The 25,780-nt window shown below is 40.6% G+C and overlaps 2 protein-coding genes across 4 annotated transcripts in view; one reads left to right on the top strand and one right to left on the bottom strand.

The window, feature by feature from the left end:
* The window catches only part of cstf2 (cleavage stimulation factor, 3' pre-RNA, subunit 2), a 68,845-nt gene extending 68,378 nt beyond the window's left edge, over positions 1-467 (bottom strand). The window contains exon 1 of one of the 2 annotated variants that reach the window (XM_060832672.1): positions 5-467. In XM_060832672.1, the coding sequence (XP_060688655.1) occupies positions 5-59 (55 nt within the window). In that variant the 5' untranslated portion in view covers positions 60-467. The remainder of the gene's footprint in view (positions 1-4) is intronic. The other variant, XM_060832675.1, reaches the window with a different exon arrangement.
* trmt12 (tRNA methyltransferase 12 homolog) lies at positions 142-25,780 on the top strand. Of its 2 annotated transcripts, none has more exons than XM_060832677.1 (8): positions 142-574; positions 4,562-4,645; positions 5,985-6,153; positions 7,732-7,930; positions 8,959-9,109; positions 14,137-14,246; positions 18,788-18,900; positions 24,772-25,780. In XM_060832677.1, exons 2-8 carry the CDS (start codon positions 4,590-4,592, stop codon positions 25,333-25,335), a joined length of 1,362 nt encoding a protein of 453 aa, XP_060688660.1. In that variant the 5' UTR covers positions 142-574; positions 4,562-4,589; the 3' UTR covers positions 25,336-25,780. The 2 variants fall into 2 exon arrangements, with proteins under 2 accessions (XP_060688660.1, XP_060688659.1); XM_060832676.1 differs by having other exon boundaries at positions 18,743-18,900.

Genomic DNA, 25,780 nt, shown 5'->3' with positions numbered 1-25,780 from the left:
TTACCGAACACGGAGCGCAGCGAGCGATCAATGGCCGGGTCCCGGACCAAGCTGGCCATTGCTTCGGCACACCGCGCTGCTTCCGGCAACAGGCCGGAAGCCGACCCGCAAACCCTTCCGCCCCTGCCTGAACTCAGGGCTCCGACCCGCAAACCCTTCCGCCCCTGCCTGAACTCAAGGGTTCCGCCCCGCAAACCCTTCCGCCCCTGCCTGAACTCAGGGCTCCGACCCGCAAACCCTTCCGCCCCTGCCTGAACTCAAGGGTTCCGCCCCTGCCTGAACTCAAGGGTTCCGCCCCTGCCTGAACTCAGGGCTCCGACCCGCAAACCCTTCCGCCCCTGCCTGAACTCAAGGGCTCCGACCCGCAAACCCTTCCGCCCCTGCCTGAACTCAAGGGTTCCGCCCCGCAAACCCTTCCGCCCCTGCCTGAACTCAGGGCTCCGACCCGCAAACCCTTCCGCCCCTGCCTGAACTCAAGGGTTCCGCCAGCAATGAGTCTTAAATCGGATGGCCGTTAATTCATGGAAGATAAATCGATTCCAGCAAAAAGCGGAGGAAATGAGACCGAAATGACGTGAGTTTGAAGGAAGCGGAGTTAAGAATCAGATAGACTTTGGGCTAGGCGAGGGCCGATGGGCAGACAGTCGTTATTCCAGCGTAGACCGGGAGTTCCTGATATGGACCCCCCACAGAACCTCCACACACCTAGAACCCTTAGAAAGTCTTTGTGATATGAGGAGCCGGTGCTGAACTGGGCTGGACAAAGTTAAAAGTCACAACACCAAGGGTCCAACTTTTTGTAATTGGAAGCACTAACTTTTCAAGCTCCCCTCTCCCCTCTCTCCCCTCTCTCCCCTCTCCCCTCTCCCCCCTCTCCCCTCTCTCCTCTCCCCCAGGGGGTCGTGTAGCAGGACCATAAGACACAGAATTTATAGCAAAAGATTATAGTGTCATGCAAGTGAAATGATAAATTCAACAAATCTCGATTGTTGTTAAGTCTTTCGTCTTTTAGAATGAGTTACAGGTTTTGGTTCTTCAATTTGTAAATCCCAGAACTTTAAGCCTCATTCTCAAGATAAGTTAAAGTTTTGTAAAAACGAAGTGACATCTCAGCTCAGATGATGCCTTAAGCATGTGAGGTCAGAATCCGTCTGCATCCCAATCTTGATTCAGACTGGTTCTATTTCCAAAGAGGAATTTACAAAATATTATATGGATTGACTGCCTGCTGATTGTGTGTGTGTGGTTTTTTTGAGCAAAATAGATTGTATCTGTAAATATAATTCTGCAAATACAAATACAGTGGCCAAACAAGTTTGGTACCCATAAGGATGGCCTCAATGGGGACCTTGGATTCATGTCACACTACAGGTGAGCCTACTACACTCTTGCACAAATACCCACTCTTACATACTCAGACACTCACACAGACCCCCTCTCATACACACTCCATATACCCTCCACAGACCCTCTCTCAGGCTTGTACCCCATCATACTCATACTCACTTTACCAAGCTTGCACACGCACAAACACACTCTCTCTCCCCTGCATGCGCACACACGTGTCTAGGGGTGAATTTGTATTTGCATAATTATATTTACAGATACATTTTATTTTGCTCAGAAAATACACAACTTACAGGCAGTCAATGCAGACAGTCAATCCATATAATATTTTGTAAATTCCACTTTGGAAATGGAAACAGTCTGAATCAAGATTGGGATGCAGACGGACTCTGACCTCACACCTTTAATGCGTTGTCTGAGCTGAGATGTCACTTTTGTTTTATAAAATCTTAACTTATCTTGAGAATATGACTTAAAAGAAGTTCTGGGATTTACACATTAATGAACCGAAACCTGTAACCCATTCTATAAGATGAAAGACTTAACAACAGTTGAGGTTTGCTAAATATATCATTTTACTTGCATGACAATTTAATCCTTTGCTACAAACTCTGTACCTAATAGTCCTGCTACACAACCACCTGAAGAAGGAGTGGTGCTCCGAAAGCTGGTGCATCCAAATGAACCTGTTGGAATAGAACCCAATGTTGTGTGGTTTGTAACTTGTTTGATCAGAGAGTTCAGGTGGTTTTGATGAAATTAAGTTAAGTAGGCAGAGAGGAAAATTGAGTTCCCCAGACAGTGGTGTCTGCTGCCATGGGGATTTGGTCAGGTTCCCAATGAGTAAAGTCCCACATACACTGGAATAATGATCATCAAGCCATCGGAAAATCTGAGCCATGGTGTAACTCCTGACGCACTATGAAACTGACCCTATACTTCATATCTCCCTACCTCACCTACAACTCCTCCAGACCCTGACCTTGATACTCCCACACCCAGGACCACAATTTCACCCCCATTATCCCCAAGCCCAACCCAACACCCCCCACCCAAATTGCAGCCCAACCCAATCACCTTGGACCTGATACTCCTTCCCCAGGTTCCCTTCTTGATTCAATTTCTCTCTCCCACCTACCCTGCCCTATACTAAACACCACATCTCCTACCTGCCTCCTCCTCCCCAAAACACCTTAACCCTTTTCCACTTGGTATTCTACCTACCTGGCATTCCACATCCTAGAGGTAAATGTAAGATATTTGGACTTTCAGATGACGTTTGATAACTTACCACACATTAGGCGACTCAATACGGTGAGCCAATGATACTAGACGTACCAGGGATAAACTAATACAAGTCTAGTACATTGCTAACTAATACAATTTAGAGAGTTGAGCTAAGGGTAGCATTTTCAGGATAGCAACCTCTAACTAGTGGTGTACCGTAGGATTACTGCATGGCCACAATAATTTACAGTATAAATGTTTTGGATGAAGGATGTGAATGTACTGTCATCGAGTTTACAGACAACATAAAACTAGATGAGAACACAAGTGGTGAGGATGACACGTAGAGCAGGGGGACAGACACAGGTAATCTGCTTGAAATTGCCACTCCTTGAAAAATCCAGCCCCTAATTCTTGTTTTGTTTCATATGAGCTCGTGAGGTTTTCACACCGTTCAGCTTTTCAGTATCCATGTAATTTTACTTTGTAAAGAGGATTTGGACTTGGCCAGAATGAACAACAGTTTTCATAGGCCTGAGCTGCAATGCTACTCATTTGTGGAATATCTTCACTGCTCACTTAATCTTTTTTTATTTAAGCGGATTGTGTTTTGCGTTGAACTGATTAATGCTCTAAAGATGTTATCAAAGGATTATATGGCAGTTCCTCCAAAAACCTACTCCTATGACACTCTCCTGACCTGACATCCACAGATATGCATTTTTAAAATTTAAAAAAAGGAAGAGTTTGAATATATACTGCATCTTTCTTAACCTCAGGATGTCCCAAAGCACTTTGTAGCCAATTAGTTACTTTTAAAAATACAACAAAAACAGAAATTCTGAAAATGTTCAGCAGGTTCAGAAGCATTTGGAGAAAGAGGAGTAGTTAACATTTCAAATTTCCAGGCTCTGCAGAATTTTGCTTTCATAATTTTAATACTCAGTCATGGTGCCGCCCAATTAGTTTATGTTGCAATTGACCTGTTCATCTATTTTAAGTCGGCTGTGTGATGATGATTGGAAAGGATATCTAAGAGCTGTCTTGTCAATGATTAGAGGCAAGCATAGTAATGTTAAAAATCACACAACATCAGGTTATAGTCCAACCACCTGATGAAGGAGCAGTACTCCGAAAGCTAGCACTTCCAAATAAATATATTGGCCTATAATCTGGTGTTGTGTGATTTTTAACTTTGTCCACCCAGTCCAACACCGGCACCTCCAAATCAAGCATACTAATGCATCTTATTTTTGCCTCCCCAATCTGACTTAAGATCTCTTCCTCATTCTGATTTATGTAACTCAGTGCTGCATTGCGTAATGCAGCTATCTGCACATTCATTTGAAAAGCCAACAAAACTTAGAACAAAGATCAAAAATTCAGATGTAAATACCTGGTGAATGAGCAAATTTGCTTTAAAAGCTTTAGACAAAATGAGTGCACTTTCTATTTCTGCAAAACTGTTAATTTTTATTTTGCTTTTGGAGCAGTTGCATTTTCCAAATGCAATGCGCAATAATTTTAAAAATATATTGATGTGTGGCACTCTTGTCCTCTTAAAACACATTCCAAAGATTTCCTCAACATTGGCCGATCTCATCATGACGAAATCCACAATGTGTACTGTGTGTTTATTCCACTGGTGTCAAAATATGTATTTGTATTCTGCAAATTCAACTTAGGATCACTCATCTGCTCCTCTAAATAGTTATAAATTTCATCTTATTCTGAGGTGGGGGGGGGGAACTGTATTCTGTCAATGATTGTTGGAACTAAAGTCCTGATGTTGAATGCCCATATTAAGGGATATGTGCTGCCAAGACCACAGTCGATTTCAGCATCTATAATTGGGTATTTATACAATATTTTCTGAACTGCTTAAATGCGTAAGTTTGTAATTGAATGATAGAACCTTTCTTTAAGTCTCTCTCTCATCGAAAGTTTTAAAGATAACTTTGCTTATATTTGTTGCATTTTCTTTCAGATATTAAAGTAGTTATAGCAGCTTGAGAATGCAGACTGAATCTTTTACAGTTGTGACTCAGGCTCAGTTTGCACAACAATACAGGTAAGACATTAGTTTTATACTTTCAAACACGATTCTCATTAAATCTAATATTTTTGTTGGTCTTTTTCCATAGCTGACTCAAATTGACTACATTTTTCTAGTATTACTTAATATTTTACATCCAATAATGTTTCTGTGGATCATTTTTAAAATTACTGTTTACATTTCCAATTGATTCTGCAGTTATTTTTTGATGCGTTGAAACTTGCTTTTGTTGAGGGTCTTTAAATGAATTGTTCTTCCAAAACAGGAGATGAATTACCCAGGCTGCTGCAATGAATAGTAATAGGGCCAAAGTGCAACAAGTAACATCAGTTCCATTGTTACAAAGTAAACACTTCAAGTATACAATACTACATTACTTCTCTTCAGCTGTTTTCTCTCATCCAACTAGGTGTATGGTAACTTCTTTTAGATTAGATTACTTTTTAGATTAGATTAGATTACTTACAGTGTGGAAACAGGCCCTTCGGCCCAACAAGTCCACACCGACCCGCCGAAGCGCAACCCACCCATACCCCTACATTTACCCCTTACCTAACACTACGGGCAATTTAGCATTGCCAATTCACCTGACCCGCACATCTTTGGACTGTGGGAGGAAACCGGAGCACCCGGAGGAAACCCACGCAGACACGGGGAGAACGTGCAAACTCCACACAGTCTGTCGCCTGAGTCGGGAATTGAACCCGGGTCTCAGGCACTGTGAGGCAGCAGTGCTAACCACTGTGCCACCGTGCCGACGTCATTCCACATCACTGAGCAAATTGACCCTAAGTGGAGCAATCTGCAGAGAAACACCATAAATTGAAGTTAGAAAAGTTGTAAAGATAAATACATGTAATTTTGTGTATGTCCTAAGGTAGTGAATCCACACAGAACATCTCTTTGAATGGGAATCTGTGATAAGTATCTATCTCCTATAACAGAAAGTGCCTCAGATTTCAAGCTTTATATATGTTACTTCCCTTGTTATAAAATTAATTATTTATACCGATGTCTCAAGTTTGGGTTGTAGAGAGTTGTGCCTGTATTGTTATTGCAAAACTCTTGAAAATCCACCTGACCGTTTCATGCTTTTCTCCTCTTTGCTCCCATCTTCTGATCCTACTACTTCACAGCATGTATCCAATCTCTTGACAAGAATAAGCATGAGAAGAATTGAGAGGGGAGAATGGGGAAGAGTGTCTTGAAATGAGATTCATGATAGATATGAGTGTCACAATGTGAAATAGCATTAAAGATTTCAAAGTGCTATTTGGCCAGTAAATCTACAGTTTTCTTCATCCTGACATCAGAATGTATTTATAACCTCCTTTCATTTATTTCCACTGAACAGAGAGTATTTGGAGGCAAATGGAATTTTGGACACAGCCTATCGCCTCCAGAAGCAGCCTGATGGAACAGTGGCATTGCCTGTGCTTTACAGTAAACTCAGTCAGCACCACCTTCTCAACCTGTGTAATTCTGTGGCTCCGGGCAGTACCTGTACTTTCACAAAAATAAAGGTAGGATTTCTTTCCTCATTTGCACAGTGATAGGATTAGGTTCAAGTATTTTGATACTGTTCAAGTCTTTGGGCTTTCATGTGACAACAGTGCTTGGAAAATAATTCCAAGGTACTGGTGTATCATCTGCTTTGAGAATAATTCAAGAATTATAACTTTATGGATGGTACATAATAGTATGTGTATTGTTACCCAAAAAATTACATTTGTAAACCAAATTGATGAAAAATAGATTACAGTATTTAGCTCCCACTAATCTCTCTTAGCATCATTCAATTAACAGCATTACTTTGATTGTTAAGAATTAAAAAAAAATATTTTTATGTGTTTCAATTATGGTAAACCATCCTAAATGTGGAATTCCAGTCAGCATAGACTGTGGTGGGAAACGCCACTTAACTTACCATGGAGAAAACAAGAAGCTTCTGTTTGCCTTGTCAGTACTCAGTTCCTTCAGTGTTTATTAAGAAACTGTAATGTATCACTAATTCCCACAAATCATGTCAGCTTTGTATGTACTGTGTTAAATAATCTCTGTTGGGTAGCAATTGAGGTCCAGCAAATATCCTTAACAGTGATGGGTGAAGAATAATTTCAACTCCTGATTATGTCCATTACATCTTGGTGGAAATTGTTTGCATACAGGAATGTCCAATGAGGACACTAGTTTGATTGTAATAAGAACAAATTACTTCAGATGCTAGAATCTGTACTGAAAACAACAAATGCTGGAGATCATAGTGGGTCAGGCAGCATCCATGGAGAGAGAGCAAGTTAATGTTTTGAGTCCAGATGATTGTTCATCAGAGCTGAAGTGAAATGTGGAGGGACACATTTATGCTATAGTTCGGCGGTATAGTGGTGGTGGGGCTAATGGGTGTAGGGTGCTGGTGGAGATAAGATATTAGTAGTTTACATTAAGTGATTTGAATATGAGAATCACTTATTCATTTAATGAAAGATACTAATATCTTTTCCACACTAGTACCCTACACCTACCCCGACTACCCCCCCCAATAAAAGTGTAGCATAAATGCTCTCCCTCCACACTTCACTTCAGCTCTGATGAAGAGTCACCTCGATTCGAAGTGTTAGCTTGCTCTCTCTTCATGGATGCTGCCTGACCCACTGTGATCTCCAGGGCATTTGTTGTTTGCAGCTTGATTGTGATGCTGTCAGTAGTCAAGCGCCAGCCAGTATTCTCTGTTTGGTTCATGCATGGAAAATGACAGTGGAGTATTGTTTAAAGCTATGGAGCTGTATCCAGCCAAGAGACAAAGAGTAGAGAGGAAAAGTCATTTTTGGCATGGTGGTGTGTTGCCTTTTATTTAATGGAACCTTAGTTAAACAGAAAAAACAGCATGGAAAAATCATGGAAGAATGGCCAGTGCCATGGTGATAACTGTCCAGTGGTTCCCAGTTTGTGAACAGCAGTCAATTAATTTGCAAAAAGTAATTGACCTCTTTCAGTAACTATTTTCTCTCTCCTCAATTTTATTATAAATTTATCACTCATAAATCAGTTGTTAGATGCAATTTGTTTCTCTTTGTCTAAATGTTTTACAAATACTTCTTCAGAACCCAATACTATCCAAGAAATCTTCAGTAAAATCCTGCCACAAACACCTGCAGGAGGAGCTGTCTGAATTGGTGAAGCATGCTGGAGTATCATGGACTCATCAACTGAAGCATGACCTGCCTCGAGTGTGGAAGAGGCATGGAGACATGATTATTCTGAATGAAAGTGCATTCCAGGCAGATATTTGGAAAACCTTGGGTAAGGCATAAAGTACAAACTATTTGAAGAGAACATTTCAATATAAACTCTGTTGATAACCTCAATCCTGGGGATATTACTGTTTGTTTCCTGTGGATTATCATTTTGCTTATTCACTGTATGTTCCCTCCTCCTCAAGCTGTTCACCAGCTAAGGTCAGCAAACCATGCCTACTAATGCCTTTAAGAAGTAGTCACAGCCCAGGAATTTGCTAATATGGGGGACCTGCACACAACTACATAGCTGAGAGCAACATTAAACCACTTTCCAAACTACATATACATTTTTTAAAGCATAAAACACTCCTTCCCCCCCACATAGTTTGGGACTACAAACGGTGTGTGTGTGTGTGCGTGCGCGCATGACTTCGTGCACCATTAAATTGTTTTCAAACAGTGCAACCGTAATGACATCCCATAAGGGCGGTGTGGAAAGTTGGACCAAGATACAACCTTAGATGTGTTGCCCAGTGTTTATCACGTGATGAGCAAAATGTTTTTTTTCAAACTTTGCTGATTTGGATTTGGAAAGTGATTAATATTTCCTATTTTATGTTCACATCTGTTTATCTTTATTAAAATGAGTGAAGGACAGAAAATAAATGTCCAGATAATTTTTTGCAGAATGGAATAAATTTCAGAATCAAAATCAATAACTTCTGCAGACCATTTCCTGGACAGTACACAATCCAGGAAATTGAGATAGGAGAAGATAATATTCTTTACTTTAATTGTCTAAAAGGACTTTTCATCGCTCTGTTAAAATATGTCATTACGTTCAAGGGATAGAATTAGTGTGACGGGGGTCTCATAGAGTAAGAGAGAGGAAAAATAAAATTAGGTACAGTCACCATGGAGCCTGTTCATTCTTATCTGCAGAATGATTCTTGACATAAAGGCTGAAAAGAAAGGAGACACAATGTGTTAGGTAACATGGATATTAGAAGCTGTTACTTTTAGTCATCTGTGATATAGAACTAAATTAGCATTAAAAATATACTGATTGTCCCTTTATGCCCTGTATTGCAGAGCCAGAACTGTGGCTGGTGGTTGCTAATGTACTTGGAGCAAAACGCATTGCAAAAGCTGGTAGAGTATCTGCTGATGGCTTTCGGACTCCAAAGGTGACTTTACTGCTGGGGAATGATGCCTGGGTTCACCATATTGACAATGGCATCAGGTGAGGGCAGAACAAATAGAGATAAATTAAAATCTGACCATAAGAATGTAAAATTTTACTGCATGCAGAGATGACATTGCTAATGATTGTGGGTGCTGTCTGACTCTTTCACAGTGTTGATCTTTATGTATGTATAATAGGTTCATTAAACAGACTTTAGAACTCATGGCACAACATAGATTTAACCTGAGATTCCTCTAACCTCAGTTTCTCAACAGTGGGATTAAATTGGTTGATACCAGCAGTATGAAACAGTAGTAAATTGATGTTTGAGTTTTCAACATGCCAATTTTTGTTGTTCATTAACCTGGAAAACGTTTTTAAATTTCAAATCAAGTAAAAGTGACCAAAGGACCAGGAAGCAATTCTCCAAAAAGTGTTTGAACTGTCATTGTGAAAAGAAATTTGGATGCTGTTAAACATCAGCTACTGATTTGCCACTGGCATCGACCAGTTGCATTTCCTGTATCGTTAGGTGAGATATGAATGGAGGTCAAGCAACTTCTACACTGGGAAAGACAGCAGTCAGATAGTGACTTATTCTTGGCCTCTATGTGTTTCAAGCTGAAAGTTAAGAGCAGCACTGTACAGCACAAGTATAATTAAACACAAAAGGGCACAAAATACAGAAAGAATTTTATAAGAAGCACAACTTTAAAAACACTCTTCAACTTTTGTTAATAACGTGGCAGGGAAATAAATGAGCAATTGCTCAGTGTTAGTGGTGTAATTCAGCATTAATATATGTGCCATATAAACTTAAAGTTGCCATAGCCCTACCAGACTATAGGGCTGCTCTCCAATTAGAGAGGAGTGGTCGTGGGTCACTATGCCTCAGGCGTAGCGAGAGGTTGAAAAGGGAAGTCCTTCACAGTAATCTCAGCAGGTGAGGGAGTTGAACCTACGGTGTTGGCATTACTCTGCATCACAAATCAGCCATTCATCCAACTAGGCTATGTTGTGATGAGGTGAAGGTTCAGTTTGATACATAGCAATGATGACAACACTTTGAGTAATAGGTATGTGTTTCCTTACTAGATGAAAGGGAGTGAGGGTCAACTCCAACAAAAACAGAAATTGCTGAAATAGTCAGCATCTGTGGAGAGAAATCAGAGTTAACATTTCGGGTCGAGTGACCCTTCCTTATCTTGAATCTTGTCTGCTAGTGGCCAGTTTCAACATCACCAATTTGGGGGAAGCAAGTTGTTTCTCCTTGCACTCTAATCTGTCTTTTTCATTGGTCTGTGGTGAACTATTCATGGACAATGTGGCCAAAGTGGAATAAACTTAAGTAGGCAGATAGATACTTTAAACTACAAACCATTTTTACCCCAGTAGCCAATCAATGATTGTGACAATAAAATTACCCTGATTTTAGACTGCATTCTAAAGGAAGATTTATTATTAGGAATGATAAGCAAGGATGTAAATAGTGTAAAAAGATCTCCTCACATCCTTTTTCTATAAGTCAACAAGATACAAGCATCGGTGACTGTAGGTTTCGTTGTCCATCTCCTAATGTTCCTTGAGTTGATGAGCCAACATGAACAACTACAGTACAAGCAATGAAGGTATTCTCACTGTGCATTAAGTAGGGAGTTCCAGGATTTGATCAAGTGATGCTGAAAGAATTGTAATTTATTTCTGATTCGGGTTGGTCAAGGGAGTTTTGAGATGTTGGTATTACCATCTGCCTGCTGCTGTTATTAGAGTATGACTCCAACCAATGGAGAGTTTTCACTGAATTCCAGTGCACTTCAATGACACTCTGTTGATGTGAAGCCTTGATGCCATGGGCCATCCATCTCATCTTATGTCTGGAATTTGGCTTCTTAGGCTCTTTTGTACCAAAGTTGTAAAGAGTTTGGAGCTGAGATGACCTGGCCAAATGCAAAGTGAGCATCATTGAGCAGGTTATTGGTAAATAAATTTTTTTTACATTACTTAACAATGTGGAAACAGGCCCTTTGGCCCAACAAGTCCACACCAACCCTCCGAAGAGCAACTCACCCCCCCCTATATTTACCCCTCCACCTAACAGTATGGGCAATTATAGAATGGCCAATTCACCTAAGCTGCAAATCTTTGGATTGTGGGAGGAAACCGGATCACCCAGAGAGAACCAACGCAGACACGGGGCGAATGTGCAAACTCCACACAGATAATTACCCGAGGCGGGAATTGAACCGGGTCTCTGGCACTGTGAGGCAGCAGTGCTAACCACTGTGCCACCGTGCCACCCAAATGTTGCTTGAAATATTGTCAGCACTATCTTTCATTACTTTGGTGATGATTGGGAGTTGAAATATGAGTCAGTATTTGGTTCGATTAAATTTGTCTTCCACTTTGGATATACATTTCACTTTGGATATGTCAGTGCTTTGAATATACGGATTGGAGACACAGCTAATTATAGGGCACAGGTTTTCAGTACTGCAGCTGAAATTTTGCTTGGGTATGGCCTTTGCTTGTCAGTTTCTTGGAATCATCGGTGAATCTAATGGCTGAATACTGGCATCTGAGGATAGAATTTCCACAGCACTTCTAACTGGAGTTTGATAGTCACAAATGTATCAGGCGTGTCTTTTATACTGGTGTGCTGAGCTCTTCCATCATCAAAGATGAGTCAATTCATGGAGTCCTTTTACCTCCTGTTCATATTTCAATGTCCATCCCTAGTCATAGCTGAACTGAGGACAGAAAATGCTTGAAATCTTCAACAGGTCTTGCAGAATTAGTGCAGAGAGAAATATTTGAATGTTTCAGGCTGATGGCCTTCATCAGTTGGGTTTTGCTGAAAGCTCAATGACCTGAAACATTAACTTTGTTTCTTTTTCCATAGATACTGCTACACTTATTGACACTTTTCTGCATTCTCTTGTTTTTATTTCAGTTTTCCAGCATCTGGAATATTTTGCTTTTAGATATGGTAGGGCTGTAGAGTTTTGAGCTGATCCATTCTCTACAGCCTGTTACTCTTATTGACTTCCTAGCAAAGCTGCTCTTTTTGCAGCAGATTGATAGTCTGCTCAGGGTATTGTGATGTTGCTTTCAAGCATGGGAACATCATGGTAAGCTAAATTCTATTCTCGTTTCACATTCCACTCACTGAGGACAATAGTAGCTCCCCACAACTCTAAAACTGAGATGATGCCTATTCCTCTCAAATTGAGAAGTGGAGGTCAAATATTCATAGTCTTCATCGCTCCACTGCTTAATGAATTAACTCACTGAGAAATCACAAGCACCAAGTTTAGAATTGACCTCTTCAGGAATTTTTTAAAAAATTCCTGGAAGTACATAGTGTGTCTGGCAAGAGAAACAAGAGGACTTTTTTTCAGAACACCAGGAATTATCAACACTGCTATATAAACTTGCCCTTAGTGTTACCTTTTCAACATATAACACAATAATATACTTTTAAAAAGACTTAAATTGACTGATTATCCCATTTTCCAATTGTAGTAAGCTACGTTACGTGAACGATGGGGAAGCGATTGTCCGGTGGTATTATCATTGGACTGTTAATCCAGAGACTGAGGTAATGTTCTGGGAACCAGGGTTCAAATCCCACCACGGTGGATGATGGAATTTGAATTTAATAAAAAACATCTGGAATTAAAAGTCTAATGATGGTAGGTTTCCCTGACAATCGACAATGGATTTACTATCTGGTTCACTAATATCCTTTAGGGAGGGAAACTGCCATCGTTACCTGGTCTGGCCCACAGCAATGAGGTGACTTTTACCTGTCCTCTGGGTAATTGGGATGGGGAATAAATGCTGGCCTAGCCAGCGAACCCCACGTCCCACGAATGAATAAAAAAAGTTGAAAAAAGTTTAGCACTTCTGAAGATACTGTTAACTAAGCAAAAGTGGAGAAAACTTTTTCACACAGCAACACCCTGAAGAACCAACTAGGTGACTTAACTTAGTGGGCGGCACGGTGGCACAGTGGTTAGCACTGCTGCCTCACAGCGCCTGAGACCTGGGTTCAATTCCCGACTCAGGCGACTGACTGTGTGGAGTTTGCACGTTCTCCCCGTGTCTGCGTGGGTTTCCTCCGGGTGCTCCAGTTTCCTCCCACAGTCCAAAGATGTGCGGGTCAGGTAAATTGGCCATGCTAAATTGCCCGTAGTGTTAGGTAAGGTGTAAATGTAGGGGTATGGGTGGGTTGCGCTTCGACGGGTCAATGTGCACTTGTTGGGCCTGTTTCCACACTGTAAGTAATCTAATCTAAAAAAAACCAGATTATTTGCTTTTGTTAGTGATGCATGAAGGCAGATTGTTGGCCAGGGTACTGGAAAGTTCCCTCCTCCTACACAGATAATAACATGGGATCTCTTGTGCTCGTTGAATCAATTTGATTTCTCATTTCCAGATCTTCATTCAACAATTGTCAGTCGAAATAAGGGAGCTCAATAGCATTTGAGTACTAAATTTTCTACAGTGTGGAAACGGGCCCTTCAGCCCAACAAATCCATATCAACCCTCCGAAGAGTAACCCACCCAGACCCATTTATCCACGCAGACACAGGGAGGATGTACAAACTCCACAAAGACATTCGCCCGAGGCAGGATTTGTATGTGGGTCCCTGGTGCTGTGAGGGACCACTGAGACACCGTGCTGCCCCTAGTTTGGAAATATGTGTCTTTTGGACATCAGATCTAGTCATTGTCAGACTGACAACCTCATGCTAGAAATCAGGGCTTTAAGTGGTAGGAAATGACCCCTTCATCATATGCTGCTGACACACCATGAGGTTTGTTCTGTGGATGGTAATACTTGTTCATGATCACTGCCTGTTGGAATAATGTCACTTTCTGTTGAGTCTTCTGTATTGCTGCAAGGACATGCATTTTCTCAGCCATCATAATTTGGGTACTGCTTTTGTTATCTATCAACATGTAGTACTGTAATTTGCATTTATATTATTTTCTAAAAATTATTGTTATTTCTTGAACTAATCAAGAAATTGACATGTCTGTACCTCTAGTATTGTAAAGTGCCTCATATTCTTTTGAAGGTATACATTTGATGTCACCAAATGCATGTTCTCCTCAGGAAACATCACAGAGAAGCTTCGGGTCAGCTCATTTGATTGTACGGGGGAGGTGGTTGTGGACCTGTATGCAGGTAACATTGAGAGTTACTCACATAACACAATGGGCTGACTGGCCTCCATCTGTGCTGTATGATCTTATAATACCCTACTGTTTGTAAAGAAGGAAGCAACATTCCAGGGACTAGTAATTACAGGCTGAAGTTGAAGGGCTGAAAAGAGAGTGAGCGTTTCCACACAGCTCCCTGTTGAACTTTTAACCAGTTCAAGACTGAAGTAAAACTGCTCAGTTGATACTGTTATGGACGAAGCTAGACCATTCAAAACATTCTTAAACAGGCAGCTCAGACCATAACTTTGCAATTTGATTAGATTAGATTAGATTACTTACAGTGTGGAAACAGGCCCTTCAGCCCAACAAGTCCACACTGACCCGCCGAAGCGCAACCCACCCACACCCCTACATTTACCCCTTACCTAATACTACGGGCAATTTAGCATGGCCAATTCACCTGACCCGCACATCTTTGGATTGTGGGAGGAAACCGGAGCACCCAGAGGAAACCCACGCAGACACGGGGAAAATGTGCAAACTCCACACAGTCAGTCGCCTGAGTCGGGAATTGAACCCGGGTCTCAGGTGCTGTGAGGCAGCAGTGCTAACCACCGTGCCGCCCACCAAATTGTTTTGCTATGTGTGCAGTGAAAATTACACAAATTAAGTTAGCTAAGTTGACTACTAGATGTTAAAACAGACAGAGATTTATTCACAAAATTATACAATGAAACACAAAGGACAGAATAAAGAAGCCCTACAGACCTTAGCCTATCCAACTAGACCTAATTATGCTGCTCTGAATACACACAACAGTCCCAATAGGCAAACTCCCTTTAAAAACCAGTATAAATGGAACACATGCTTACAGGCTGAAGTTGAAGGGCTGAAAAGAGAGTGAGCGTTTCCACACAGCTCTCTGTTGAACTTCCAACCAGTTCAATACTGAACTAAAACTGCTCAGCTCAGCTAGAACTGACCACTCTCCTTTCATTATACAGGTCTCTTCTAAAACTTTGGCTTGAAGTCTCATCTGTTTACATAGTCATAGAGATGTACAGCATGGAAACAGACCCTTCGGTCCAAACCGTCCATGCCGACCAGATATCCCAACCCAATCTAGTCCCACCTGCCCGCACCTGGCCCATATCCCTGCAAACCCTTCCTATTCATATATCCATCCAAATGCCTCTTAAATGTTACAATTGTACCAGCCTCCACCACTTCTGCTGGCAGCTCATTCCATTCATATACCACCCTCTGTGTGAAAAAGTTGCCCCGTAGGTCTCTTTTATATCTTTCCCCTCTCACCCTAAACCTATGCCCTCTAGTTCTGGACTCCCCAACTCCAGAGAAAAGACTTTGCCTATTTACCCTATCCATGCCCTTCATAATTTTGTAAACCTCTATAAGGTCACCCCTCAGCCTCCGACGCTCCAGGGAAAACAGCCCCAGCCTGTTCAGCCTCTCCCTATAGTTCAAATCCTCCAACCCTGGCAACATCCTTGTAAATCTTTTCTGAACCCTTTCAAGTTTCACAACATCTTTCTGATAGGAAGGAGATCAGAATTGCACGCAATATTCCAACAGTGGCTTAACCAATTTCCTGTACAGCCGCAACATGACCTCCCAACTCCTGTACTCAATTCTCTGACCAATGAAGGAAAGCATACCAAACGCCTTATTCACTATCCTACCTACCTGCGACTCCACTTTCAAGGAGATATGAACCTGCACTCCAAGGTCTCTTTGTTCAGCAACACTCCCTAGGACCTTACCATTAAGTGTATAAATCCTGCTAAGATTTGCTTTCCCAAAATGCAGCACCTTGTATTTATCTGAATTAAACTCCATCTGTCACATCTCAGCCCATTGGCCCATCTGGTCAAGATCCTGTTATAAACTGAGTAGCCTTCTTTGCTGTCCACTACACCTCCAAGTTTGGTGTCATCTGCAAACTTATTAACTGTACTTCTCATGCTCGCGTCCAAATCATTTATGTAAATGACAAAAAGTAGAGGACCCAGCACTGATCCTTGTGGCACTCCACTGGTCACAGGCCTCCAATCTGAAAAACAACCCACCACCACCCTCTATCTTCTACCTTTGAGCCAGTTCTGTACCCAAATGGGTAGTTCTCTCTGTACTCCATGAGATCTAACCTTGCTAATCAGTCTCCCTTGTCGAACGCCTTACTGAAGTCCATATAGATCACATCTACTGATCTGTCCTCATCAATTTTCTTTGTTACTTCTTCAAAAAACTCAGTCAAGTTTGAGAGACATGATTTCCCACACACAAAACCATGTTAACTACCCCTCATCAGTCTTTACGTTTCCAAGTACATGTACATCCTGTCCCTCAGGATTCCCTCCAACAACTTGCCCACCACCGATGTCAGGCTCACTGGTCTATAGTTCCTTGGCTTGTCCTTACCACCCTTTTTAAACAGTGGCATGATGTTTGCCAACCTCCAGTCTTCCGGAACCTCACCTGTGACTATCGATGATACAAATATTTCAGCAAGAGGCCCAGCAATCACTTCTCTATCTTCCCACAGAGTTCTCGGATACACTTGATCAGGTCCTGGGGATTTATCCACCTTTACCCGTTTCAAAACATCCAGCACTTCCTCCTCTGTAATCTGGACATTTTGCAAGATATCACCATCTATTTCCGTACAGTCTATATCTTCCATATCCTTTTCCACAGTAAAAACTGATGCAAAATAATCATTTAATATCTCCCCCATTTTCTGCAGCTCCACACAAAGGCCGCCTTGCTCCTGATGAAGGGCTTATGCCCGAAACGTCGAATTTCCTATTCCTTGGATGCTGCCTGACCTGCTGTGCTTTAACCAGCAACACATTTTCAACTGTGATCTCCAGCATCTGCAGACCTCATTTTTTACCCTGATCTTTGAGGGGCCCTATTCTCTCCTGAGTTACCCTTTTGTCCTTAATGTACTTGTAAAAACAAATATAAACAAAATATAAACAAAAGGTCTCTAAAGTCCTTTTCACCTCTGTACCAAACCAGACTGATCGGAGCCCGGCCGGTTTATTGCCCCTCTGAAAAAACCAAGGACAGAGTCTCCTTGAGAGAAGAAACAGCTCTTATGTAAAAAAAGGACTAGCTTTGTGACAGTACTCACAAAATGTAATTTTGCTGTTCAGCGTAAGGGAGGTTAATTAACGTTGGTATATATAAAATTTACTTCAGAGAATCTACACCTTTGAGCTCATTATGTTAATTGAGCTCTCATACTATCGGCAAGTCATTTCATGAAAGGTCCGTGATGACATACAGCATTATTTAAACAAGCATTCATGTCAACTGCGTACAATGTTAGGCTTGAACAGACAAGGAGAAAGTGAGGACTGCAGATGCTAGAGATCAGAGCTGAAAAATGTGTTGCTGGAAAAGCGCAGCAGGTCAGGCAGCATCCAAGGAGCAGGAAAATCAACGTTTCAGGCATTAGCCTTTCTTCAGGAATCATTCCTGAAGAAGGGCTTATGCCCGAAACATCGATTCTCCTGCTCCTTGGATGCTGCCTGACCTGCTGCGCTTTTCCAGCAACACATTTTTCAGCCTTGAACAGACAAGTAATTTTAGTTTGGATATGTGTGCTCTATATATGATAATTAGTTATGATGTTTATTGTGCACTTCCTTTCATCTCCAATTTTCCTTAAATATCTTTGGTAAGAAATTCATGCAGACTTTAAGAATATGCAGACTATTAGAATAATCAGCTTCATTGTTTATTTCCAATTTCCTTTAGTCTTAAAGGTGAGGACTGTCATGATTGGAGAACAGAACATTTTATGCCTTTTTGTGCCCAGTGTCACTAACATGCAAACTTTCCAAGTCAACAGCTACAGCCAAATAATTTAAAATAAAGCTTCCTGTGTGCCGCTTCTCTGAGTTCAAGGTTATTAGATAAAATGCAGCTGTTTTGCATAACTCTTTAAGGAAGTTGTCTGCAGTACTGGTTTCTGGTTTGGTTGCTCTTTAAATCATCCTGTTCATATTGCAGAGCTGTTTAAAATTGATGTTTTCAACCACATATGGATTTGCTTTGAGTCTCTTTATACTTCTTCAGCAAGTCAGTCAGTAGCTAGATTCATAAATATCAATGATCAAAACGTGACATATGCCATTATCAATGGCAAGGTGTCTTGTGTTTTTATTGTCACCAAGATACTGCTACTGACAGAAGTACCTGGTACACCAGGTTTTTGAATGATAACAGCCTCATAAAAGATAATTGCCACACCAATATGACATTTTATTGAAAAACAGAGACTAGCATTTTAATAACACCTTTCAGTGCTGCAGATGTCTCATTGTGCTTTACAGCCATTGCTGATTTTTAACGTTTATTACTCAAATAGTATATGAGTATTTCAACTTAAAACTTGTAATGTGTAAAGATACTTAGAGACTATCATACATTGCATTAATAGCATTCTTATTTTGTGAATCGTGTGTACTAGTAATTCCGTTTCTACAGGTATTGGTTATTTTACATTACCATTTCTCATGCATGCGGGTGCAGCATTTGTCCATGCCTGCGAATGGAATCCACACGCAGTTGCTGCACTCTTAAAGAATCTGAAATTGAACAAAGTATCGCATCGCTGTAAAGTCCACAAAGGTGACAACCGACAGGTATTTTCTTATGTGTCCACTATTTTTACTGCCTTCTGTTGGAATCTTACAGGGTTTTCTGAATTTGTTTCATCAAAGCAGAATAAATCTTGAGGAATCACTTATTGAGGATAAACCTGCTATAGATGTCTTTTCCAAAAACCTCAGCCTGTACCAAATACTATTTCCAGGCACTTTCTATCTTTTAAAGCTTCAATACTTGAAATCACAGTGCCGAATTTAGGATAATTGAAGAATGTTCACATAGAATTGAAGAAAGTTAGCATAGAATTGAATAACTTTTAAATTTAATAAGCTATAGGTGAAATGACTTCTTACTTTCCATAAATTTACCGTCTATATCCAAGAAAAGAAGTTGAGACTAAGGAAATGTATCTGTTGCATCAATATTTGGTTGGAAAAAGGACTGGTGATATTGGAGATTTGTAAATGCTGAGCTCATACAATATTCCGTAGAACAAAATGATTCTTCTGTAATGGGGGTTGTAGACACAAGGACAAATATTTTCCAGCAAACAGCTGATCAGAGTTTATTCCTGGGGATGAGATATTTATGTTATATTTTGATGTTTTACCTTTTGGGGCTCAGTAGTCATTGAATCATACAGTGCAGAAGTAGACCTTTCATCCAACTCATCCATGCCGACCAAGTTTCCCAAACTAAACTAGTCCTATCTACCTGCGTTTAGCCCATATCCCTCTAAACCTTACCTATCTTATACCTGTCCAAATGTCTTTTAAATGTCAAAACTGTATTTGCATCTACCTCTTCCTCTGGCAGTTCATTCCTGTGTGACAAAAGTTGCCCCTCAAGTCCCTTTTAATTTTTTCTCTCTTTGAAGGCAAAATGAACTGGAAGCTGCAAGCCAGCCTCATTGTCACACTGAGCTTCATGCAGGCTGATTGATTAACAGTGGAGCTTCACTTGGTAGGAAGATCCTTTATTTAATCTCCACATTTCTTGACGTTTGCCCATGTTGAATACTGGGTGAGTTGGCATTGAGAGTATAAGGGCAAACTGAAATTGGATTAGCATGAGTTAGCACTTAGTTAATATAGGGCTGTGGAGGTGGGCAGAGAGGAATAAGGTGACATTATAGTTACAACGTGTTATGCGGGTGCATGAAGAATAAGGTGGCACGGAGGAACAAGAGGCCATCGCGTTCAGGGAGAAAAACTGTGTTCCAGAAGGCGTTGAGGGATCTTGGTGGTAGGTGGCATGGGATGGCACAGATTGGATATCTGAAGTGTGTGAAGGCTAAGGGATGTTTTTGGGAGTTTTAAATATGGATTTTTTTCAGGAGGTTTATTGGGTCAGATTAAATAAATGACAGATGATTTATACATGGTCTGTGGAATGAGTGGACTTTTGTAGACCCAAAGTCTTTATTACTTTAATTTTCTAAAGTTCCCACCGATATTCTGAAGTGGACCTCAGTACAGAGATCCACAAGTTCATCCATTTGTAGTTTTGGTATTTTGGACCAGTCTTTGCATCAATTCTGACCTGTCACTTGAACTTTTAAAATCAATAAGAAATTGCAATAAATTTGATTGAATGTAGAGAATGGTAAAAAGACTTAAATTGAAAAGATACAAGGATTTAATAACAATCATGGCAAAATTGTGTGTCCTTTATCAGAAATTTATTTGCCTCTTGCAGTTACATTTTTATAAAAATGACTTCACCTTTTTACTGACGAGAGTTGGTTCAAACCCTTTTATACATTGGACTTAGATCTTAGTCAAGGCCAGGATGAAGATATAAAATCTCCTTTCTCTCATGTAATGATCCTACATTCGGTTATAAAGTTGTAAATAATTTGGTACCTATTGTGGATCTCCAATGCATGAGAAACAAATAGTTGTGTGAAAAATTGATGCATGACAGAAAAGCATTGACGTTCTTGATGGTAGAACAGAATTTTGAGTTGGAGAAAGCTTTTCTGTAGTTGAGAAAGTATGTGCCATCTTGAATCATAATACATCTGAGGAATCCCACAGTGAAACACAGAATTATAACGACATAAAATCATATGACCATCAGTGGTGTTATCAGTCAAGCTTGCTGAATGTTAGAGATGCTCTTCAGGTGTCTAGATAGATTTGGAAGATCCCATCAATCCTTACTAGTGAAGGTATACATAATGTTGTACAGCAGAACGGATTGCATTAGAAGAGGACACAGGATTAGTCAGGTCCTGGTGAGGTTGTAAGGAGGAGGAGGATAAATTTGGGGCATCCATCACCAGACCAATATTAATATTGTTGAATCATCTAATCATGATGAAGGTTCACATAATGTAATCCTGTGGTCTACTGCCACCAGGAATGTGACCAATCTAGACATGAAGCACCTTGTTGAGCACTGGCTGAGGAAGGCAATGTATGAAAATTGGGAGCACTTTACATCTAATCCACACCTTTTCACCATCATTTTTCCTCTCCTGGGCTGGTCATACTCACTCCCAACATTCTGTAACAAACCTGCTAGAAATCAATGGTGTCTTCAAGGACCTGATAATGTATCTGTTATCCTGGTTAAAGCAGAAGTCTGTGGTCATTGACTTGCATTTGATAGTCTTGACTTAATTTGCATGTTGGTGGCAACTCCAATTTCGTCAACCACCAATCCACCATGATCAAGTTGGAATTTTCTGTTTTCTCTGTTAATGTGACAGAGGCAAAGGTCCAGAGCAAGATACAAAATAGTCATTAATGGTGGAGAAAAAAAATGTAAAATGGGTGAAAATTAAGATGTTATAATTTATTTAATTTATACCCATTTTCAATTTTTTTCCTCTACCATTAACAACTCCACTATCTTTGGTGCTGCGCCCCTGTCCTGTCAAATACCTTATGTTCTGAAGCAGTCATGCTGGACTCAAAATATTAACTGTGATTCCCTCTCCACAGATGCTGTCAGACATGCTGAGTTTCTCTGACATAGAATCATTGAATCCCTATCAAGTGTCAGCAGGTCATTTGGACCATCAAGTTCACACTGACCATCTGAAGAGCAAAAAGTGAGGTCTGCAGATGCTGGAGATCAGAGCTGAAAATGTGTTGCTGGTTAAAGCGCAGCAGGTCAGACAGCATCCAAGGAACAGGAAATTCGACGTTTCGGGCAAAAGGGCTTTTGCCCGAAACGTCGAATTTCCTGTTCCTTGGATGCTGCCTGACCTGCTGCGTTTTAACCATCTGAAGAGCATCCCATCTAGACCCACTCCTTCTACCCTATCCCTGTAACACTGTATTTCTCATGGCTAATCTACCCAGTCTGCACATGCTTGGACATTATAGGCAATTTAACATCGTCAATCCACCTAAACTGCCCATTTTTGGATTGTGGGGAGGAAACCGGAGCACCTGGAGAAAACCAGTGCAGACGTGGGGAGAATGTGCAAACTTCACACAGACAGTGCTGCCCATTTTGCTGAGAACATTGCCTGAGTTGATTTCAGAATTCTAACATTCACAGTTTGCCTTTATGACTAGAAAGGCTGTGTTTGTTTGGTCTCCCAAGTTGCACATGGACTGTCAGGTTTTATGAATAGTTATACTTTAAATTATTTAATACAGAGATAAATTCTAATTTGGAGTTTCAAAGATAACCTGCTATTTTACCTGGTCCATGTGATTTATGTTGCTGTAGAGACAGATTATAACAGAATCAGAGTCCTTCGAAAATCAGTCTAGTAACGGCTTACAGGGTTTCTAAGTTATCACTGAATCTGGATAAACAGGTCTGTTTGCAAGAATTGGAAAAGAGAGAGAGAGCAGAGAGTTACAGGCAGCAGTCTTTATGGTTAATCATGTAAAATGTGGGTGACAGCCTGAACTCAAATTGAGGAGACTGAGTGCATTATGATTTAAATGAGGCTGCAAAATTCACTTGGGTTTTGCAAGAGAGAGGAACCTCTGGGGTAACACTTGTGGTGAAAGACCAGTCAGGGAACAAGTTACCCAGCTGAGAAAGAAAAAATGAAACCTTGTTAAATCGAAGTATTTTATTTTCTCCATTTGCGCCAATCTTCATGCATGTGAATCTCCATTTTCCATCTGTACAATGATGGATTTTCATGTCACTTTGATTTGTGTTCAGCAAAAAAGGTTTTCTTGCATAAATGCTATAATTGGGTGCAAACTCTGAATGTGAAGTGAGTATTGGAGATTTAGACAGAGGCATTAACATTCTGCTGGGCATGCTTGGCCTCAAGACATTTGACTTAGTGATTAGCACTGCTGCCTCATAGCACCAGGGTCCCAGGTTCAATTCCAGCCTTGAGCGACTGTCTGTGTGGAGTTTGCACATTCTCCCCTTGTCTGCGTGGGTTTCCAAAGATGTGCAGGTCAGGTGAATTGGCCATGCTAAATTGCCCATAGTGTTAGGTGCATTAGTTAAGGGTAAACATAGGGTAGGTGAATGGGTCTGGGTGGGTTACTCTTCGAAGGGTCGGTGTGGACTTGTTGGGCCAAAAGGCCTGTTTTCGTACTGTAGGGAATCAAATCTAATCACACCATGCCTGGGTTTCACTGTCTTCTGATGTTTCATGATTCTCCGTGAACAACAAACTTAGTGTTTAGCGGCACGGTTTCCTCCCACAGTCCAAAGATGTGCAGGTTAGGTGAATTAGTCGTGCTAAATTGCCCGTAGAGTTAGGTGCATTAGTTGGGGGAGTGGGTCTGGGTGAGTTACTCTTTGGAGGGTCAGTGTGGATTAGTTGGGCTGAAGGGCCTGTTTCCACACTGTAGGGAAGCTAATCTTTCCATATAAGCATAATTTGGTTATTGAGATACATCCCAGGGAGACCCAAATGAAGGTGTTTTCCTGTGTATTGGGTTCCAGCTTGTAAGAGCTATTCATTTCTCTTTGAGCTTGAGCTATGAAATAGCATTGCCTGCTGCATAGCAGGAGGACTCTGAACACTGAAGTCAAAATTATTTTCTTTCAAATCATTGAATTGTCTTCTGGGTTATACTCCTCCATTTGAACCCAACCGATAGATATAATTCGGCTGTCATATTTTAGCAGGATTTCATTTGATTTAGTATTGTGACACTGAGATACAGTGAAAAGTATTGTTTTGCGTGCTAACCCGACAAGTCATACCTTACGTACGTCCATCAGGGTAATAGAACAGAATGTAGAATAGGGTGTTACAGCTATAGAGAAGGTGCAGAGAAAAATCAACTCAAATATATGAGGTGCATTCATAAAGCTGATAACAGTGGGGAAAAATCGGTTCTTGAATCTGTCGGTACATGTTTCCAAACTTCTGTATCTTCTGCCTGATGGAAAAGGGTAGAAGAGTGTATAGCCAGGTTGGGAGGGGTCTTTGATTATTTTGGCCAGTTTACCAAGGCAGCAGGAAGTATACGTGGAGTCAAAGGAAGGAAGTCCAGTTTTGTGATGGACTGGGCTGCATTCACAAGTCTTTGTAATTTCTTCTGGTCTTGGGCGGAGCAGTTGCCTAACCGAGCTATAATGTATTTGGATAGGATGCTTTCCATGGTGTGTCCAAAAAAAATCAGAAAGAGTCAAATTGTAGACTTGCCGAACTTCCTTTACCTTCTACTGCAACTGTGTAATGTTAGAAAAACCATTCAAAGATATTTTTATGGACCCAGAAGTGATCACACCAATTTGACTGAACGGTTCACAGATACCTCATAGTTTACAGTAGAGTTTTTCTTCTTATAGTGGATACTGGAGCCATGAAAGTAGAAAACTTATTCCCATGTATCCACTTTTGGCTTCCACGGTGGCTTGATAAAGATTGTGCTTTTCATTCCAGTTTGCAAATGTAATAAATTGCTTGAAATATTTCTTGGTTATAAATTTATAATTAAACTCCTTTGTGTTTCTAGTTGTCTCTACGCAACCTAGCAGATCGAGTGAATTTGGGACTCATTCCAAGTTCTGAAGAAGGATGGCCTGTAGCGTGCCAATTGTTGAGAGAGGATAAAGGAGGGATTTTCCACATTCATCACAATATTAGCCTGTATGGTGAAAACAGAAATGCACACTTCGACAGGCAGAATTTTGATAGCGGTTCTTCTACAGCACAGCAACAGAATTTAACTGCAGAGCTTCCAGCTTCAAGAACCGAGAGATCTGGGAGTAGCTTCGATTCTACAACTCCAACATTCACATCATCATTGAAAAAGGATGCAAATGAAGAAAGCATATACAACTTAAGACGGAAAGGACCAGGCAACCAGTCAAAAATTGAAAAAGGAGTATTTACCCATCCAGAGTGGCAAGCTTGGGCAGAGACAGTTGCATTAAGGATTAAGTCTTTATTAGAAACTCTCCATGCAAAGCCATGGTGGACAAATATCTTACATCTTCAACATGTGAAGTCTTATGCACCTCATGTTGATCATGTTGTACTAGACTTGGAATGTAGACCATGCGATGTGAATTTATAAACTGAAAATATTGGGCTTTTTCCCAAATTTTGTAATCCATGAAAGTTGAGAAACTGAAAATGCCTGTATTTATCCATGTTACACATAACATCTTTCTTTCGTTAACTGGTATTATCCTATATATCTTTTAATGGCCTGATTTTTACCCCAATCTTCTATTTTGTTTATTTTTTAAGATGTTACATGTAAAATATTTTATGTTCAATGATCATTTAATTTTACAGTTTATCTTTGCTTTTCTAATTGTTTTTGTTGACTACTGTCCTAATCTCTCTATTGTGTTCTTATAGTTTTATTCATCCATGTTGTCTCATTAGTATTTAATTTGTTCTTTCTTTTTGACAGAGCACTTTCTCCTGTACTCTGAAATACATAAGCTGTTGTTCAGCACTGTTTTATATTGCTATTTGTCGATAATGAATACATAACAGTTGTGTGAAAATAA

This window comes from Hemiscyllium ocellatum, chromosome 11, assembly GCF_020745735.1.
Source record: "Hemiscyllium ocellatum isolate sHemOce1 chromosome 11, sHemOce1.pat.X.cur, whole genome shotgun sequence".
In the NCBI taxonomy this organism is placed as follows: domain Eukaryota; kingdom Metazoa; phylum Chordata; class Chondrichthyes; order Orectolobiformes; family Hemiscylliidae; genus Hemiscyllium; species Hemiscyllium ocellatum.
Note: the sequence above shows the minus strand (reverse complement) of the source record. Positions and strands in the feature narration are given on the sequence as shown.

Bases quoted from the DNA above. Each gene is read 5' to 3' on its own strand.
- trmt12 (XM_060832676.1), top strand. From the start codon at position 4,590: ATGCAGACTGAATCTTTTACAGTTGTGACTCAGGCTCAGTTTGCACAA. The intron at 9,110-14,136 runs GTGAGGGCAGAA...ATTCTTTTGAAG, and splicing joins CATATTGACAATGGCATCAG to GTATACATTTGATGTCACCA. The intron at 14,247-18,742 runs GTAACATTGAGA...CCGTTTCTACAG, and splicing joins GGTTGTGGACCTGTATGCAG to GTATTGGTTATTTTACATTA.